The sequence below is a fragment of the Corvus hawaiiensis genome, chromosome 3, assembly GCF_020740725.1.
Source record: "Corvus hawaiiensis isolate bCorHaw1 chromosome 3, bCorHaw1.pri.cur, whole genome shotgun sequence".
Classification (NCBI taxonomy): Eukaryota; Metazoa; Chordata; class Aves; order Passeriformes; family Corvidae; genus Corvus; species Corvus hawaiiensis.
In genome coordinates, this window is record NC_063215.1 from 100,542,099 (window position 1) to 100,560,899 (window position 18,801).

The 18,801-nt window shown below is 53.3% G+C and overlaps 1 protein-coding gene across 2 annotated transcripts; it reads right to left on the reverse strand.

The window, feature by feature from the left end:
- Window positions 1–1,221: 1,221 nt before the first annotated feature.
- Window positions 1,222–8,458, reverse strand: OVOL2 (ovo like zinc finger 2). 2 transcript variants are annotated; one of them, XM_048298916.1, is made up of 4 exons: window positions 8,240–8,458; window positions 7,349–7,539; window positions 4,963–5,155; window positions 1,222–2,396 (listed from the first exon to the last, which is right to left on the reverse strand). In XM_048298916.1, exons 1-4 carry the CDS (start codon window positions 8,337–8,339, stop codon window positions 2,089–2,091), a joined length of 792 nt encoding a protein of 263 aa, XP_048154873.1. In that variant the 5' UTR covers window positions 8,340–8,458; the 3' UTR covers window positions 1,222–2,088. The 2 variants fall into 2 exon arrangements, with proteins under 2 accessions (XP_048154873.1, XP_048154872.1); XM_048298915.1 differs by having other exon boundaries at window positions 1,222–2,399; window positions 4,966–5,155; window positions 8,240–8,456.
- Between the last annotated feature and the right edge of the window lie 10,343 nt (window positions 8,459–18,801).

An 18,801-nucleotide genomic window follows, 5' to 3' on the forward strand; every position in this document is an offset into this window, starting at 1 on the left:
CATCCCTGGCTGAGCTCTGGAGCATTTCTGGAGTAGCACAAGCTGGTTTGTCCTGTAACAGGACTGGCAGGTGGCTGTCACCAGTGTCACACAAACCCAAACGCACTTTGTGAACAGTTTCAGTTAAGCTGCCAGACTGTTCAAGTGCTGTGCCCAGGGCACTGCTACAGGCACTCTCTGTCCTCTGCAGACAAACCTGCCAGGCAACCAGGGCAGTTACTTCAGCTCTGACATCCAGCTTCCCAGAGCTTTGCTCTCCATCCAGAGTGGGTTGTCCCTTGTGCCCTGCTACCTGCTCCCTTTCTGTTTTGCTGTGAATCCTTTCTGTGCACACCTCACTGTGCCTGTGGTTCTGTCAGCAGGGATGTGCTGTGGCAGTGGCACAGGAGGGAGCGCAAAAGCAACATGTGGTGCAGGAGGGATAAAAAACCAGCCCATGCATGCAGGTACACACACAAAATATGTCTCTGGCTGGAGAGGAAGGGTTTCAGCCACAGCTCTGCTGTGCCAGGGGAAGGGCTGAGGTTTCAGAGGAGCTGAGCACACAAATCCCATGCAGTCAGGTGAACATTAATCCCATTGCAGGGTGAGCAACCTTCCCTTTACACTGTTCAGTTATAAGACCTGGGGGTTGGTGCACAGGCTTCAGCTCTTCCTGTAAAGTCAGGATCTCCTAATTTACCTCAGATGCTTTTTTTCCCTCAGCAACTTCCCATTTATTAAAGTATTCTACAAACTTTCTTGCTACATAGGATAAGTTTGTTCTTAGCACAGTGGCATCACTTTATTATCCTCGTTTTCAGGGGCCCAAGCACCAACAGTTGTGTTGAATAAAGTATTATTATCCTTAAGAATGTTTTGAAGACCCCTAGAAGTTTTTCCCCATGAAAACCCAAGCAGGTGCCTGTACAAAATTGAAGCAAGTTGAAAAGATTTTTTTTACAATTCTTGCAAAGTTGCTCAGAATCTCTCATTTTAGCAGCAGTGACTGTGAAGGTCCTGTCTGTGCCTGACTTTGTATTTTAGGTGGGAGGAGCCTTCTACACTTGACAGTGGTCATAGAGGAGCAGCCAGATTGGTGCCTGCAGTTTTGCACTGATCTCCTGAAGAAGACACAAGCTCAGCCCCACTTTTCATGGCATTCTTGTATTAACGAACAGGCACTTGAATATAAAAGAGAAAAAAAAAATCCCCAAACACACACACACACACCATAAAATATGCACAAAATTGCATTTCATCATGACAGAAAATACTTCTTTTCAAGTCATTACAGTGCTTTCTTTGGGTTTCTGGGTTGATACTGGTGTATGTTAAAAGGATGTGGTCATAATCCTCAAAGTGAGCATGACAAATCCAGAAATGTCAGAGTTAAGATTTCACTTGTATATCAACATGACAAAAGTAAATTCATGGCTTAAAGTACCTAAGACACAACCAAAAGTCTGCCCTGGAATAATGTCATTTGCTAGTAGAGAAACTTTGGGAAGAAAACGTTCTGCATCCTTTGAGAAGAGTTTTCAACTCACCTTGGATCCCACTCCCATAACTTGTTAGCAGACTGCACAGGGGGCAGAGTTAAGGGTATTTGCACATTTTAACTCATTTGCTGATGCAATGCACTCCTGTTCTTAAGGCACTTTAATTAATGTTGCATAGAGTACCACTCTTACCCAACACTTTTTACCCAAACCTCTCATAAGTAGTTTGCACAGGAGGTAACAGTTAGTAACTTTACAAAATACACTGGGGAAAAGTGAACTGATTTGTCAGGGGTGTTCAGACCTGTGGTAGAGCTGGAACAGAAAACAGGTTGCCCAAATGTCAGTTCAGTAAATACTCCATCTGAGAGGTGACAGCCTTTGCAAGCATTCCATTTTTATTGGCCAGATAAAAAAAAAAGTCTGATGCTTCCATCACAAATGGGAATATTTCTGTCAAGTTGAGGTTTTACCAACATCAAGAGAGTCCCGTTAACAAAAGCATCCCTTTAATTTCAGGTGATCCTTTCAAAATTGTTCTTAAAAAAATAATATATATAGTCCTACATGTAAACTTCATTGCTGTCGAGCACTACGAGCCCCCATGTCACTCGTCCTTGCCATCCTCTTTGGAGTTCCTCTGCAGGACGGGGCTCAGTTTGGTTTGCAGAACAGCTGCGAGTTTTTTGGAGGTTTTCTTCAGGAAGGCGCTGCCGGGGTGGACGCCGCTGACGTGCAGGTACAGGTCCTCCTGCGTGGGGCCCGTGTAGCCACAGTCCTCGCACACGTACAGCTTGTCCCTCCTCTGCTTGTAGGCGTACTGCTGCTGCACGCCGTGGATCTTCTTCAGGTGCGACTCCAGCGAGCAGCGCTGCGTGAAGGCCTTGTTGCAAACCTCACACTTGTAAGGACGAATCCCTGCAGCGGGAAAACACAGGGGTTACCATCCCGAGTTGTGTCTCCTCACCTCAGCTGCTGAGTACATATCTAGCAGCCCAGGAACTACCTCTCTAAACAAAACATCCTGCTTTCAGGCTAAGGTGTTCAGGAATGGGTTCTCATATTCAGGTATAGAAAACCTAGGAATGTTTTGAGAAGGCACAGACAGATGCTGAGGATAACAGATGCCCATTGGTGGTTTGGTCCTAAGGCAGCCATTATCAACTCCTACGAAATTTATTTTAGACCCCTGACTATTTGAAATCCTGTGATTAGGTAAAACTATCGGTTTCAGATTTTATAATGAATAAAAACTTCTGTCTTGGTAAGACTTTAATTTTTCTCTTTTAGTTTAATGAGACTTCAGTGAACATCAGTGAATGTCCAGCGATCCCAAGTGCTTCAAAGGAGCGAGAGCACTTTCATACAATACAGATTTGATGACTGAGATTAGAAATTGTAGAAAAGAAGTGCCAGGAAGATGAAAGAAATAAGTCTGCGTGTTTCCAGAGGAGGGACAAGGAACTGACTTGTGATTTGAATGCCCAGACAACCAACATCACAAAAATCAATTTTACCACCAATCAACACTGATACAACAACAACCCCCCCCCCCCCAGTGCTTAAATAGCTGAGGATGTAGCAACACTTGAAAGAACCTAAACCAGCTGGAATTCCACTTACTAGACTAGATCAGTGAGTTTCCAAGCAAAAACCACCCTTAAAACTGATATAAGGAGTTACCTAACCCCTGCTTTTCCCCAGGGAAGATGGAATGCCAGGGTCTGGAAGATCAGACCTATAGTGAGCCAGGCAGAAATGGGTACACCAGGTTGGTCTGTTCAGACAGTTGTAACTTTGTGATTGCCTTAAGTTACCAGTCAGGAGCTGATTTTTCTACCAGAAATCCAAGCTAAATAGAAGTTCCAATAAGCAGCATCTCAACTGCATTTTTGTTTAGTTAAAAGAGGTTATCCCAGTGCACCAGATTAAACTATCAAGACAAAAGCTTCCTAATGCCTGCTGCTGTGAAATTGCTTCATTTCCATTAAACTGCAGTTGGAGAGAAAGCCCAAACTGTCTTTAGAATTCACACACAAAAAGCTGTTTCATGCTCATTTGAAGGCAATTTAAACCTTCACCATCCTCGGTGCCTGCTCCAGTGCTCCATAGGCAGGAACAGAAGCACAGAAAGGGTAGTGCCAGGATGGCACAGCCCATCAGGACTGTGGGAACCTCTTCATCACCTAGGAATCATTTTAGATAATTTAGGAATCATTTTAAATGATTCTGACCAGAGACCCTCTTGGATTTAGTTTCTGACTCTCTGATGAGGGGACAGGTTGAAAAATCACTTCTTTTGGAAGCACTGACTCCACACTCCAGCCATACCCCAGTGGCAGCTCCCTGCTTGCAGCCAGCAGCTCTCCTTTCCACATGAAAGCTTTGCAAACAAACCCAAACAGCCCAAAACATTGGCTCCAGCCAATGCCTTCCCATCCAAATGGGTGTCATTGGTTTTGGGCACTCTACTAGTTAGAAACAGCTGCTGCCTACCAACATCCCTGTGTCACCTCTAGCAGTTCACCTGGTTAATGGGGCCTAAACCAACAAAGGGGCTCTGCAGAGCAAGCCCAAATAGTCTCCAGCTCCCACTGGGTGACCACACATCTGGAAAGATGGGATGTGCCTGTGAGATGTGGTGGATGCACCTTCTGGGTGCCCAACAGTGCGAAATCAAAGCCTGCTTGGAACAGCCAGCATTGCCCTCAGTGAGCATGGGGTTGATGTTTATTTAAGCCACTGCTTCCACCAAGAAAAAAAAGCCAATCAATCTGGCAGCCTTCTCCCTGCTCCAGGCTGAGGTAAGAACTTCTAGGAACAGTGAGCTGGATTTGAGGCAACAGAAACACAAGCACTGCTATTTGGGATGGACTCAGGAACTGACCCCACTGCAGAGTGGCCACAGACAGCACATCCCTCCAGCCTGGGGGAGGCACAGCATGAACCACACCCTGGTTTCTCCAGATGGTGCCAAAATCTAGCCATGATCCCATCCTGCCAACGATCAGCTGGGAAGGCTCTCAACAGCAAAAAGCCCGGGAAGCTGCTGCTCGTTGCCTCTAGAGGGCAAAGCATTTTCATCGAGCTCCTGCCTCCACTCATCTCTGCACACTGATAACGTGCAGTGATTTGCTATCCCGGGGGGTTATCCTGGTGGGTTATCGCAGCTTCGATGCCCCAGGCATGGCAGCACAGGGCTGCTGTGCCTACACGAGGCGTGGATGGCAGGTCCTGCAACCCTCACTGCTTCACACGGATTTCATTAGCTCTCCTCAGAGTTCATCACTCCCAGGACTTTTCCCCGTCCATGCTCACATATTCCCCTTTTCTCCTCTGCATCCTCACTATTTTTGGCAAATGTTGTTAACCAGGGCTTTGTGTTATGGTCTTGCCAGGTTACCCTCACCCTCTCCTTGTCCTTGTTCCATCCCACCCCTTCTCCCCGGAGCCTCCCACGGGTCCCCAGGGAACGCATTCTCACCAGTATGGGTCCGGACATGCCTTTTCAGATCAAAGGTGTCGTTGAAGCCTTTTCCACAGAAGGTGCACAAGTGTCTCTTCACCTGGCTGTGGCACTTGATGTGACGGTTGAGCATCCTCTGCAGGCGAAAGCCTTTTCCACACAGCTCGCAGCTATGCAGGGCAGCATCGTTACAGGTGCCCGTGGTGAACTGAGGAGTGGGAGAGGACTGCGTGAGCATTGGGATGAACAACAGAGCACCAACAGAAGAAATAAAGCGAAATAAGCAGGACTTATTGTGGCATTAAAAGAAATATTGGGATCTGTTAGAAACGAAAAGTGAAAGCATTCGGGCTGAATGCTTCACTGCGGGGTGAAACCTTCACGCTTTCCTTGCTATCAAGTGGGGGACTCAACGTGAACCGTTTGGGACTGAGGCATCTCTGGCCAGCTTGGATTCAGGGATTAAAACAAATTCTGTGTAATGCATTCCTTCCAGAGGCAGCAACCCTCGTCTGGCTACATCCATGAACATGAGGGCTTCGGCTATGAGCACCTTTCTGTGGGACAACTCGTGTGTTTGCTCCTGCACTCAGCTGGTATCCTGGATGGAGAAGGGAAGTCCTCTCTGGTGTGAGAGAGTTGTGTTACGCAGCGCCTTCACTAGTCACGCCTCCAACTGCTCCGGGTCCCTCAAAAACCAGCCAGCAGTGATAAAAAGGTGGTTTTGGAGAGATAAGCCCAAGGCACGTTGTGCTGACTCAGCAGAGACTGAAACAATGGCCCTAATCTCCCCCCCCCCGTTGGTGTCCCCGGCTCGTTAATTAACAGCAGGGTGACATTGGGGGGTAACCTCCTGATTCCTGCTCCTAGCACCGAAAGCATTTTGCCAACACCATGACATAACTAAAGAAGACGCTGATGATTCAGCTCCTGGGAAGATCGCTCCTCAGAGGAATGTCTGGAAAATGTAAATACTGCACTGCTGGTTTAATTATTCCTGGTAGAACACACGGACACTGTTAGACGCCCGGGATGAGGGAAAGCCAGCAGAGCAGACAGGACCACGGGCACACATCGATTAACTGAAAAAACTCAGCTCTGCTGAAACGAGGTTTTGCTGTGACAGACATTAATAGCCCAGGTTAAATTATACAAAGTAGGTTAAAGTCAAACAGTGGGAGGGCAGGCTCTTCACAAAGACGGGAATACATCTGGGGTTTCTTTTTCCTGAAGAGCCAGTTATTTTTCCCGGTCCTCCTCCTTTGCTTACTACCGAAGCAATGCTACTCGAAATTGTAAAGAAAGATTAAAGAAAACGGCAGCTGTGAAACCACGAGCTGTGAAACTGGAGGGGGAGCCATCTGGGAAGAATCTGTTGGGCAACAGGGCTATGACTCCACCTCAAGCAGCTGCATATAACCGGGGCGAAACCTAATCATGAGACTTAAGAACACGGTGACTGAAAGGCTGTCAGCCCGGCACAGACAATGGTAATTTTTACAGCTCCATCCAGCAAAGCAACAGCCAGGGTTTAACGAGGTGTTAACTACCAGTGGTAAACACATCTCCTCCTGCCTAGCACTGGGGTGGCCTGGCTCCAACTCTGCTGAGGGGACCCTGGACGTTCAGAGAGAGACGGCGCTGTTTGGGAGCTCGGTGTTGAGTTCTTAGGTACCACGAGGACCTGAGGCGCCGTGAGCAATTTGCCTTCTCAGCCTTGGGAGGGAAATCACTGCTCTGCTCTGCTGGTTCTGCCCAAGAACACCCAGACAGCCAGGGCTCCTGCCCTTGCAGGAAGAGAGGCTCTTCAGCAAACTCAGGGGACAGATGATTGCTTCATTTCACCCAAGCCTGCAGGTCGACCTCAAGGTGGCAATGGTCTTTCACAGCTATGGAGGAGAACCTTCAGCTGCTTTCTTGATAGGTCAAGGTGTGAGGGGGCAGCGTGAAGATTCACCCAGCCCCTCTTGGTGAAGGCTTGAGTACAACCTAGAAGGCAGCTTTTAAGGAGGCCCCACGCTAAGGAACAAGATCCACCCACGCACCATGGGGCATGACTCCTTGCTGCCAGGGCTGGTCCTTCCTGGCTGGATTCAGAGCTCCTGCGGGAGCCGAGCCAAGCAGGTCAGGGGCAGCACGTCCCAGGCAAGGATAAGAGAAGGCAAAGGGCACTGGAAGATTATGGCACATCTCTTAGGAGGCTTGCCCTGCTGCTGCCATCCTACGGCCGGCTGTTCTCGCAGGCCTCCATCTCGGTGTGCGGGACAGGTGTTGTCACCACTCACAAAGAGAGCCCAAGGGACAGTTGTCACCTGGTGTCCCCGGGCAGCAGCCAGGCCTTGACCTTGAACTGGGGTCACGCCATTGCCAGAGAAAAGATGGTTGTGGTGCAGGCGTTTACCTTGATTTTTGACCTGACCATGGGGCGCTTGACGGCCAGGTCCAGCAGCATCCCCCCGGCCGTGCCCAGCTCGCCGGGGGCAGGTTGGGGCGTCGGGGGGTCGCTGGGCTCGGCGTCCCGGGTCCCGCTGCTGCCGCTGCTCTCCAGGCTGCAGCTGTCTTCATATCCCAGCAGCACGCAGCCGATCCCGCCTGCAACGGGGTGGGGATGCGATAAAGCGGGGGGACCCCGGAGCCGCGGGCAGGGCAGGGGAGGGAGGCGGCGGGCGGGAGCCGGCGGGCCCCGGTGTTTAACCTGCGGGCGGGCCGCTGGCGGCGGGGGAGGATCCCCGGCTCACGCTGCAATCGGAAACTCAAACACGAACGGTCCCAAAGTTCAAACAAGCCAGCTCCGCCGCCTTCCCGTTATACCCCGGGCAAAGGCAGGAGGAGCGGGAGGAGGAGGAGGAGGAGGAGGAGGAGAGGGGGAGGCCAGGAGTACATCACCCCCGCTCCCGCCTGGGTCCTTCCTTCTCCTCCCCCAGCCACCTTTCTCATGCAAACGAGGTTTCCCACCTTCCTGGACACACACACACGCATTCCCCCCCACCTCCCCGCCCCGCCATACCCGAGGGCTCCCCGGGGTGGGAGACGCTGCCAGGCATGGGGGCGGCACGGCCCGGCGGGGCTGGCACCCCTGCCGCTGCCCGGGGACTTTTCCCCCGAGTGTTGTCCCCGTGCCCTCCACCGCGTTTCGCACAACTCTCTCTAAGCCGCCGCCCGCCCCCTCGGGGCTCCCCCGGCCCGGCAAAGCCCCCTCCCCAAATCGCCCCCTCGGCGGAGCGCGGGGACCCCGCTCCCTCCGTCCCTCCCGGCGGCGCCCGGCGCGGGGCGGCGGCCGCCGGCGCCGTACCTGGGATGTAGGTGTCGGCTCTCTCCTCGTCGGGCAGCCCATCCCAGCTGCGCACCGCCGGCTGCGGGCTCCGGCGCTTCACCAGGAAGGCTCTGGGCATGGCGAGGGCAGGGGGCACGGCTGGGCACGGAGCGCAGCGGCCGCTTCAGCCCCGCCGCCCGCCCGCAGCCCGACGGGGCGCGGGCGCTGCGCTGCCGTCCGGGGGAGCGGGACCGCACGCACCGGGCAGAGCCGCTGAGGCGCGGGGAGGGGAAGGGGAGGGGAGGAGAGGGGAGAGGGTGGGGGGGGGGGGGAGGAAAGTTTCATAAGGTGGAATAGAAAAATGCACCAGGAAACTTGGGAAGGAGCATGCGTGCTGCAAACATAACGGTGTCAACAAGTCTGCTTACCTGTCCGACCGGTTGGAGCAGCTGAGCTTTGTTCCAGCCCTTCCTAAGGCATGAATGTTTGCAAAAGAATTTAACGTCTGAAAATTAAAAAAAGAAAAAAAAAACAAACCAAACAAACAAAAAAAACCAAACCAAAAACCCAAACGAGGAGGGGAGACCCCCGCTGCTGCCTGCCCGCGCCCCGCCGGTGGAGCCCCCGCCGGGCCGGACCCGCTGGCCCTTTCTCTGTCGCCACACCGGGATGCCCTGCTGGGAATGGGGGCCAGGGTTGCTCCCCGTTCGCGGGTGCGGGTCCCGCCGCCCACGGGGGGCTCAGCGGAGACCCCCCCCCGGGACAGCCCGTCGAGGGGAAGACTTGCCGAGGCGCCGGGAGAGGCCGAGCTGTCCTCGGGGCAGCAGCAGGAAGAGAAAGTTGTTATTATTTTTCTTAATGACCAGCCTTTCTTCTGTTAAGAAAAGAGGAAAAAAAAAAAAAGATTTTTATTCTTTTTCAGTCATTGATCTAAAATTAAAAACGTGTCACAGCTTTTTCTCTCCCCCCCTCCTTTTTTTTTTTTTTTTTTTTTTTAGTTTTTTTGCCTCTTGTCGTCTTCCCCCTCTTCCCAAAGTGGAAATGAAACAAAGACAAGAGGTTAGAGTATTGGGGAAGGAAGCAAAAGAAACAGAATAAAACCCACAAGAAGTCGGCGAGCAGAGCCTGTGCCTGGCGTGGCCTTGGGTGTTTAACAACATTCAGGGATTCCTTCTCCTGCCTCCTGTTCAATCTGCTTTTTTATTCAAAGCAGTGGAAATGCACTTGGTGCCTCCCTCCCCAAGCTCATCCCTGCGGCAGAGACGGCACCGGGCTGGAGCAGTTGCGGGAATGAGCACCAGGAGCTGTTTCCCCACATGAAGGAAGAGGCCTTTCAAACGGAGTCACTCCTCTCTGAGGGTGCCGCTTTCCTCCCACAGGGCAGAGCACAGACCGGGGGGAATTGATGGGAGTTTCACTGTTGGTTTCATTGAGACAAAGGTTTAACTTCAGGGGCTGGACCTGGAGCCTCTGCAAAGAACACGCCTTCAAGTATCACGGCCAAATGAAAGAGCTCTGCTCGATGCATGTCCCCGTTAGTCTTTTGGGCATGAGCTCTTGTGGGGGCCTGAGACTCTGAGACTGGGGGTGTAGGACAGCGTGAAGCCCCAGGGATAAAGCTCCAGCCCCACATCGGGTGATGCACCGCCAGGGAGCTCCTCCAGCAATCTGTACTTCCAGTAGGATCTCCCAGCACCTACTTGCTCCCCCTACTCCTGTGGGGAGTTTACAGTCTCTGCAGGTACCAGGTGAGAAGCCACCTCAGCATGGCTTCGGGCAATACCTCAGCAAGACCGCACATAAAACCTTCCCTTTCTCTCTTTCTCTTTAAGGCTATGTAATTTCTCTGTTATGTCTGAGATTTTGCTCCAGGACAAAATACAGCTATGTGGGGCTTAATTGATTTTTTTGCAGTGCTTTCAACTTGTGGTTTCTTTTATTTTAATGATTCCTTGTCTCTTAAGCCGAAAGAGGTAGCAAATGACATTAATCAGAGCGCTCCCAAGCCGAGAGCTTGCTGTGACAACTTCACTGTCATCTGGGCTTTCTCAAATCCTGCTTTGAGTTTCTCAATGAGGTCCTGGAGCACACACTTCACTTACACCGGGTGCTCCAAGTCGGACGTGCAGTTACAAGCATGGCTGAATCAGGAATAATAACAATAACAATAATAATAACAATAATAATAGTAATATCATCAGCAGCTCTGGAGCCTTGACATGAGTGGTCAGGGTTGAGGTGTGCCCAGCACCATTGGAGACACAGTGGAGAGAAAGTCCTGCAGCCTCTGGCAAGGCCAGAGGTGCTGGGTGGAGAGGCACCAGCTCCATGAAGGAGAGCATTCCAGCAGTAGTGGGCTGCCTACTCGCTGAGCTACCAGGTGGAAGTGCAGACTGTTCACCAAACTTGGGTGTTGCTTGGCCAGAGCCCGTAAGAAAACCATGGTGCCTTTCCTAAAAACACCACTCCTTGGTATTTTCTAACCTGGAGGAGCCTGGGGAGTGTGCTCACAGCATGATCCCACCGACACCATTGCAGGGAGGCACATGGAGCACCATGAAGTGGGGTCCTTGGGGATCCTTGTCTTCAGCAAGGCAGTCCATGGACACGTCACCGGATGGCCACGTCCTTCTCCGTACTCCCACTGGAGCAATGTTGCTCCATATAGCTCGAGCACTGTAATTAAACTCGATAAATAATGATGCTAATGAGATAATGGCACACAGACATTTCTGTAGAATCTTGTTTAATTTTCAGCATTACTTGGGTGTGGGAGAAAATCCAGTATGTTGAATGTAATATTTCGGGTGTAAATCAAATTAAATGTACAAAATGCCCTGTAGGGTCAAAGCACAGCGGGACCCACCCTTAAGGATTTGACTACTAAAATGTGTTTCATTTCACTCAGATCATTTGGGAGTGAGGAGGGAGAGATGGGATCAAAGAAAGAACCAGCCATGTGTCACTGTCTCAATCACATCCTGCCCCTTCCCAAACTAACCCCGTGTGGGGTTGGATGGATGGCCACATGCGAGGGCAGGGGGCTCATCCCCCTCATTCTGGAGGACCCCATGTCACTGCCAGCCTCACCCTGTTGATGTGGCACCCAGAAGGAGTGGGGACAGCATGCTTGGGGCAAGGACCTGGGTGTAGGGAGCAAGCGAAGGAGCTGGGCGTGGGCAGAGCAGAGGGAGAGATGCTCGGGAAAGGAGGTGTAAGGAGGGCACTGCTCAGGGGACAACAACTCAGTTTGATCTGTGAACAAGGAATATTTCAGCTGTGATCCCAGGGAGCCCTGTCCATTCTTCTACTTGCCTGGGCTACTTTTCACCATGATCAGCACAATGTGGCTGCAGAGGGACATGGCCTGGGCAGGGATGAGGGTTTGATTGCACAGCCCATCAGAGCTGAACGTTGTTGAAAGTCACAGTCCCTCAGCAGTGCCCTGGCAATGTCTTTAGCACAGAATCCAGCAAAGGGACCTTCCTGCTCAACCCCCAGCAGCACCTTGTCCCCAGCCATCACTCCTCCAGCACAGAAATGGAGGGACTCCAGCAAGTCCACCTGCAGGGGCTGCGGATGCTCTGCCCACAAGGCTGAGAGCAGTCACTCGGGACCCCTTTTCTGGCCATTTCTCATGATTTTGAGCCCAACCAGGCCAGACAGAGATGAGAACCTGGCTGGTACAGCAGCTTGGAAATGCAACAGCACAACCTTTGGTTTCTGGCTTCCAGCAGAGCTCAGGTGAGGAGATTTATACAAGTTTACTGACCATGCAGGAGAGGCCACAGCTTCATACCCTTGGGAAGATGAGCCTTCATCTTCAGGGTCTGTAGTGTTCTTGACACACCACGGCTGGGCCAACTGATGTGCTGCAGGTCACCCAAAAACCCGGCTGACAGCAGCTTGGCTGGTGAACCCCCACACTGCTCTCAAGAGGCATTTTGGGGGAGATGGGGAGGAGTCCTGGTGTCAAAACACTGCCCAGTCCTCTGCAAGACACACCCTGGTGTGACACCCCTTCCTTGAAAAGCTCCACATGTCCCCATCCGAGGTGGGATGGTGTATTGGGTCTGACTGAGGTAAACAGGGACAGTGTCAAACCACGACGGATGGTGAGCACAAAGCCCAGTGCAGCACCCAGGAGCGGGCACAGCAAGGCCACCGGGAGCCCTGGGGTCACATCCCGGCCACGTCACAGAGAGAGGGCTCACAGAAGGAAGATGCTCTCATTGCAGCCAAGGCAAGACTAGAGCAAGGGACAGTATCTCCTGAGCAGCCTTTTCCAACTGCCTGCTTCCTTGGATTATCCAGTGGAGGTCAAGCAAATCATAGGGTCTTTCAGGGAGGATTGTGAGGACCTCTGAGCACTGTGTCTTAACAGCCCACAGAAAAGCACGGAGGAAATACCCCCCTGCTCTGGAAGAAACCCTCTCCTTGGACACATGCTGCTTCCAGCCCCAGCTTTCCTTCCACCTGCTTGTCTCTGTGCGGCCGCTCAGCGTCTGTCCGTGAAGAGCCGAGGTGCTCCCGGAGATGCTCCGGTCCTGCCCGGCCCTCGCTCCATCGCACGCCCGCGGCAGCGGGGGTGACTCAGCCGGGTTTCGGCAGCCGCCTGCACGCACACACCGTGCCTTGCCCGAGGGGCTGCTCTTGTCTCCGAGGGCAGGTTCCCACCCAAAGCACGGCGTTTGCGTGAATACGGGCCCGCGGTCCCGCGGGGGTCAGGGGGATGTGAGCATTGCTGGGGTGGCAAGGGCTGGCAGAGCAAAGCTACTGCCCCGGTCACCCTCTGTGCTGCCGGCTCTGGGGCCAAGCCTGGCCACTGGAAAGCCCTGCTTCCAAGCCAGGGTTTGGCAGCTCTCCTGCTTAGATGAGGAAACGCTTCACCGCAGCGGCAGGAGCCAGAGTGGCTCCACGCCAGCATTATCTTGGAAGGAGGGAGCAGTGGCTCTGTAGGCTGCCCCAGTTCGGAGGGCGATCTGCTTTCCTTGACTGAGCAGGGAGGGATGGAGAAGGTGCCAGCCGGGGGGAGATGGCTCCCCAGGCTGCGGCAGAACCTGCCCTGCCTGTGCTTCCCTGCCGGGTTTCAAAGCACCCCACCAGGCTGACTCACCGGGCTCCCGTCTCCCTGCCTCCCACGGCCCCTGCCACTCCCGGCGTCTCCCTGTCTTTCTCGACCTATAGCTCCACTTCCTCCCCACTCTCCCCAGCCGGCTCAGCACTGTCTCTCTGGCCGCCCATTCACTGTGGCTCTGCTCCCACGGAGCACCCAGCATCACCACAGGTTCCCACACGAGCCTCTGGGTTCCATTCCCTGTGGAAATGGCCCCCCTGTGAGGTCCGTGCCAGGTGTTGGACCCCAGCAGCATCCCCTGAGCATCCTCCCCAGTGGTATCCATGGCCCTGTGCTTGGTGGAAGAGGCTGCTGGAGGATCTTGTGTGCCTCACATCCCCTACACATGGTCCAGCACCAGCCTGGGAGGACAGTGACCCCCTTGGAGAGATGTCCACTCTCACAGGGTGGCCAGCAGAGCCCTGAGCTCTCAGACTGACATGGCAAGGTGATTCTGTGAGCATCTGCCTCTGGAGATCTCTGAAGCCCCTTGCCAGCTTTTCATGCACTGTCTAGCTTTTTTGTTGTTGTTGTTGTTGCTTGGTTTCCTGCAATCCTACTGCCCAATGTTTCCTCCCTGGGAATTTCAGTGCGTTCCAACCAAGCCTGATACAGCAGCAGAGGTTCCAAGGGTAGTGAAATCCCAGGAGTACCCTGCAAGTCAGTAGCTAAACAGCAGACAGAAAGCTACTCCCTCTGAATATTTCTGCTGTGCTTCAAAATACATCACCTTTATTAGACACCAGCAAATCCACATGGGCTCTAACTTCCAAAGCCTGCATCCATGTAAGTCAGAGCCCCTCCAGCTCTTCCAGCAACCAGTTACTGCTGGCAGTGGCCTTCAATGCCCTGTGTTTCTCTGGTGTTTTCACAAGAGACATCTCTATGCACCAAACCCAACAGCTGGGTGAACAGTGAAGGGATGGGGCAGCAGCCTCTCCCCATTCTTGCCCAGTTGTTTGGATTTTGGATTCCCTCTGGCAGGTCACAGAAAGCTTCAGCCAGGTGGGTTTGGCCAGATGAGCAGCTTCCCAATTCAATCTCTGGAGGGGGCTGCTGGAATGCAGTGGAAAGCCCACCACAGGTGGTCTGCTGACACCCCACTCCCTGGCTTTATCCTTGTGAGGGGCATTTTCTCTCTTTGCATTATGCTCGACTCATCATCACCACATCTCCCTGTTCCCATTTTGCTGCCCAGCTGCAGTCTGCTTCAGCAGGGTGACCATGCAGATGGGAGGCATTGCCCTGGAAAAGCCACCTTTTCCCTGACACTGGGAGGCACCGCATGTTGGGATGCACTGCCACCGGGATGCACTGCATAGCAGGATGAGCTCATGGAGGCTGAGAGCTCAAAAAAGGAATGTGAAGCCCATTAACTGACTGGGATGACAAGCATTTGTTGGGGTTTTGGGAGCCAGGGGGAAAGCTCTCCGTGAAAAGCTGGTGGAAAAAAGCTGGATGAGCCACAACTGGGGGCTGACTCAGTCAGTCCCTTTCTAGGTTCCTAAAAACAATGAGCGTGCCTTTGAAACCCGTGCTTCCCGCAGCTGGCATGGCATGATAAACTGTGCTTCCTCCCTCCCACAGGCCCTGCCATCTCTGCCACCCCCCTTTAAGCTCAAACCTCGGTGGTAGAAAATCCCCTGTCCCCTCCCCAAGGACAAATGGCACCGCTGGGGCCCCCCAAGGCTTCCTCATTCCTGCCGGATGACGGCTGCCATAAATCCCATTGTATGCGTATGGAGTTCAAGCATTTCTTTACCATCTCAAAAATCTCCAGGAGGGACTAGGTGCTGTCCCCACCATCCCTCTCCTTTTGCAGGATTAATGGAGTGAGAGAGAAGTGATAAGGGCAGAGAGGGTCAGCAGGAGGAAAGAATAACTGTCTCCAGCTGGGTGCTCTGGGACAGTCCCATTGCTGCCACTCCTGGCCAAGCACCCTGGCAGTGCAGCTCCCTAGGGTTTTGGCAGCCAGAGAAAGAGAAGGTGAGGTTCTGCTGGACTCCTCTCAGCTCCTCCCCAACAAGGAAACCACCAGGACAGCCTTGGCCACTGGCAGTGGTGATGCCAACCCGAGCACAAAGCGGCTCCAGGCAGGGCCAGGGGACGGGACGGGATGTCCCAGCCTCTGTTCAGGCACTGCCGTGTTACAGGTGCACCTTTGCTGCTCCTCGTCCTGCTGCCACGCGTGCAGGGGGAGCGCTGCTGCCCAGCGGGGATCCAGCGCTGCTGCTGGAGAGCCCCTGCCTTGTCCCGCCTGTGCTACAGCAGAGCATGTGCTCCAACACGCCCAGGATGAGTGAAACACCGGGATACACACCCGCTGCCTGTGGAATTGCCTAGGGAGCTCAGTGGTGCCGCTTCCAGCTGGGCTACTTTTCTTACAGCTCTGGTTTGACCGCTGAGGGGGCTCAGTGCTGGCTGCAGCACCCATGGGTGCCTCTGGCCCCTCCACGCACGCACAGATGAGGCTAAAGCCTGACTTTAGCCCTCCTCTCCCTGCTCCCCTCGTGGCTGCAGCCCAAGAATCCCTCCTCCTCCTGGGAGGGTGTGAGCTGAGGGGTGCAGCTCACCCTGCTTTGGGGGCCAGGACTGCCCCCACCTCCCTGTCTTGCAGCAGCCCTGCAAGCTGCAGGGTGACTGCAGAATTACCCTGCCAAGCCTTTGGGGTTCCATGCACAATGTGTTTTATCTCCCGGTGCCTTTTACAATATTTTCCAGGAAAGAAAACACCCAAGCCCAAGCCTGCAAGCACCCCCGCCCTCAGCTCTCAGCAGCACCGCCGCAGTTCCCGCCGGCCGCGGGCAAGGGTCTGTGCAATTGCCACCAATATAATTGTTATGTGCTGGGATTACATCCTCTCCCTGCTGCACAGCAGGTAGACTTTGGCCTCTGCCTGCATTTCATTCCCCTCTCCGGGGAAGCACTTGCAGGAGGCAGCCAGGGTGCACTCCCAGGGTCGGGTACCCTCTGCAGCACCCCAACACGAGGGGCAGGGACCAGCCGTGCCATGGGGAAAGCGGGGAGAGATGTGGTGGGGAGGCAGCATCCAGACCCTCCTCCTCAGTCCCCCCATCCCGGTGATGCCAGGGGAAGGATCATGGGGTGTCTGGGGTCATGGGGGGCCCCTTTGCACCCTCTGGCCAGGGCAATACGAGGGGTTGGCACCCGGTGGCAGCCCCACACCCTAGTTGATGTAGCTGGAGGTGACCCGCCAGCTTCTCCGGAGCTGGCTGGCTAACGTGTAACCACACGAGCCCGGCCATAAAACCAGCGAGGCTCCTGTAGCGGCTGCCCGGAGCTCCTGCCCTCGCTGCTGGAAGGAGGAAGTGCATGGGGAGTTTAAAATCAAAAGTAACTGTTTTGCAGGCTGCCCGGGCAATGGAAGGAAAGTCGCAGTGCTCCTTGCTCGTAGAGAATGCTGTCATCTTCCCCTCTAGTTTTATCTTTCCTCCACCATTCAAATCTCAGGACAATCAGATTTGCTTCCCTCCAGCTCTCTGGGAAGAACTATAAGAGGGCCCTGGGGCTTGTCTGAACGGGAGGAGCAGCAAAATTCATCCGAATTGCTGGTGAGAACAGGTTCACGGAGCTCCTTTCTCTACAAGTGCTGAGGGGATGAGTTCCAAGGGCTTTCACTTCATTCATGCCCATCATAAAGCAAAACTCACCCAAGCTGGGCACACCTCCACCTGCCTGGAGAGGAGGCTGACCTGGTCAAAATAAGGCATTTTTAATACATACATTTCATGAATTAAAACTATTTTTAGAGTTTCTGTGCACAGAGGAGCCCTCAGTGACCCCTCTGAATTACAGAAGAGGGACACAAAAAATAACACATTACAATTTTTTCCTCTGCATAATACACTTTTGAATACCAGCAAAGACGACCCTGCCAGCAAATCCTACAGAAACGTTTCCTGCAGGGGCAGGGTGGCTGCAGCTGGACCATCAGTGCCCACACTGCCACAGCCAGGTCCATCCCTGTTGCGGAGGGATGGGAATAATTCTGTTTCTCGAAGCGGAAAAGGTATCACGGTGAGATAAAAGTGCCTACAACACAGCATTTCGCTATTTTTGCTGCTATAATTAGCACTGCCATAAGGAGAAAATCAATGCCAACAGCAGCAGGCACAGCCTGCTCCCCTCCTCAGCTCTGCCTCTACCCTGAGACCTCGGCAAAGCCGTGCAGGCACCCACACCCACACTTGTCAGCCACACTCAGCTTCAGAGAGCACATGGAAACCTGGGTTAGGCTGAATTCAGGTTTTGGGGTTTTTGTCTTCTTTGCCACTGAGGTGGCCAAGCCCCTGTGTCCCAGTGGAGAGCTCTGGGTGTGTGCAAAGTCCCCCCATGTGAGCACACACACTCTCACACACATCCACTGGGAGGGAGGGAGAGCTGCCTCTGCAAAAATGGAAGGACAGCCAGCAGCTCACCAGAACCCTGGGGGAAAACCCAGAAAGCTTTGTGAACACAAACCTTTAGGATTATTTTTTTATTATTTTTGTTTGTTTGTTTGTTTGCAGTTTGATAAGAGAGATTGATTCCTCACATTACATGGGACAAACAGAGCAGGAGAAGGCTGTGGTTCAGAACCTGGACATGGGCTCTGTCTGGACTTTTCTCCCTCTCCTTCTTTATCTTGCAGGGGTTTCCTTAGGCTTCAGTTCTTTTTCTTTTTCCACTAAGGCAAGCCCCAACTGAGCACCCTATATTCTGGATTCTCTGGTGGCTAACATAGGGTTGAGCTGACACTGCCACCCCTTCTCTTCATGGGATGCTACCCAGAGCAACCACCTATGACACAAAGCTCAGCCAGAACTCCTCCACATCCATCAAAACGCCTGGAACAGGGAAATAAACATGGAAATCCTAGAGAGACATGGCCTGCAGGGCAGCCTTATCAAGGAGGGTGGCAAATGCCTGTGAAACAGCGTGGAGGGGAGGGATAGGGTGGATGAGGCACAGAGGTTGCACAAGCTGAATTTTCTTTGAAATCCAGGGTAAAAATGCCCCCTAAGGATGGACTTCAGATGTTATCCAAGATCATTATCCAGATCTGAGCTGTTTGCCTGGGGAAAAATGGCCTTGAGCTTTGCAGAGTTTCCTTCAGGTGTGACCCAACCCTTTCCCGCCTGGCGCTTGGCCCCACCTCCACAAGTGGCTGTGCCGCTATTCCCAGGCCAGCAAAGAAGGAACCAGGCACAGGAAAGAGGGCACCAAAGCTGTGGGCATAGCAAAGGTTTCACCAGCTGAGAAACCCTCCTGATCCACCTTTCTCTCAGCTCAAGCCCACCCTCTGCCTCACTCTCTGTTTGGGAGTCCCATGGATGCAGCCACCAGGCTTGTGTTGGGCTGAAATCTTCTCTCACCTTCTCTCACAGATGAGACTTTGCCCTTCTGCCCACCACCAGCTGAAAAGGTTTTCCCCAGCAGCATCTCCTCTGGGCACTCCTGCCCTCCCACCTCCACCACACCACTT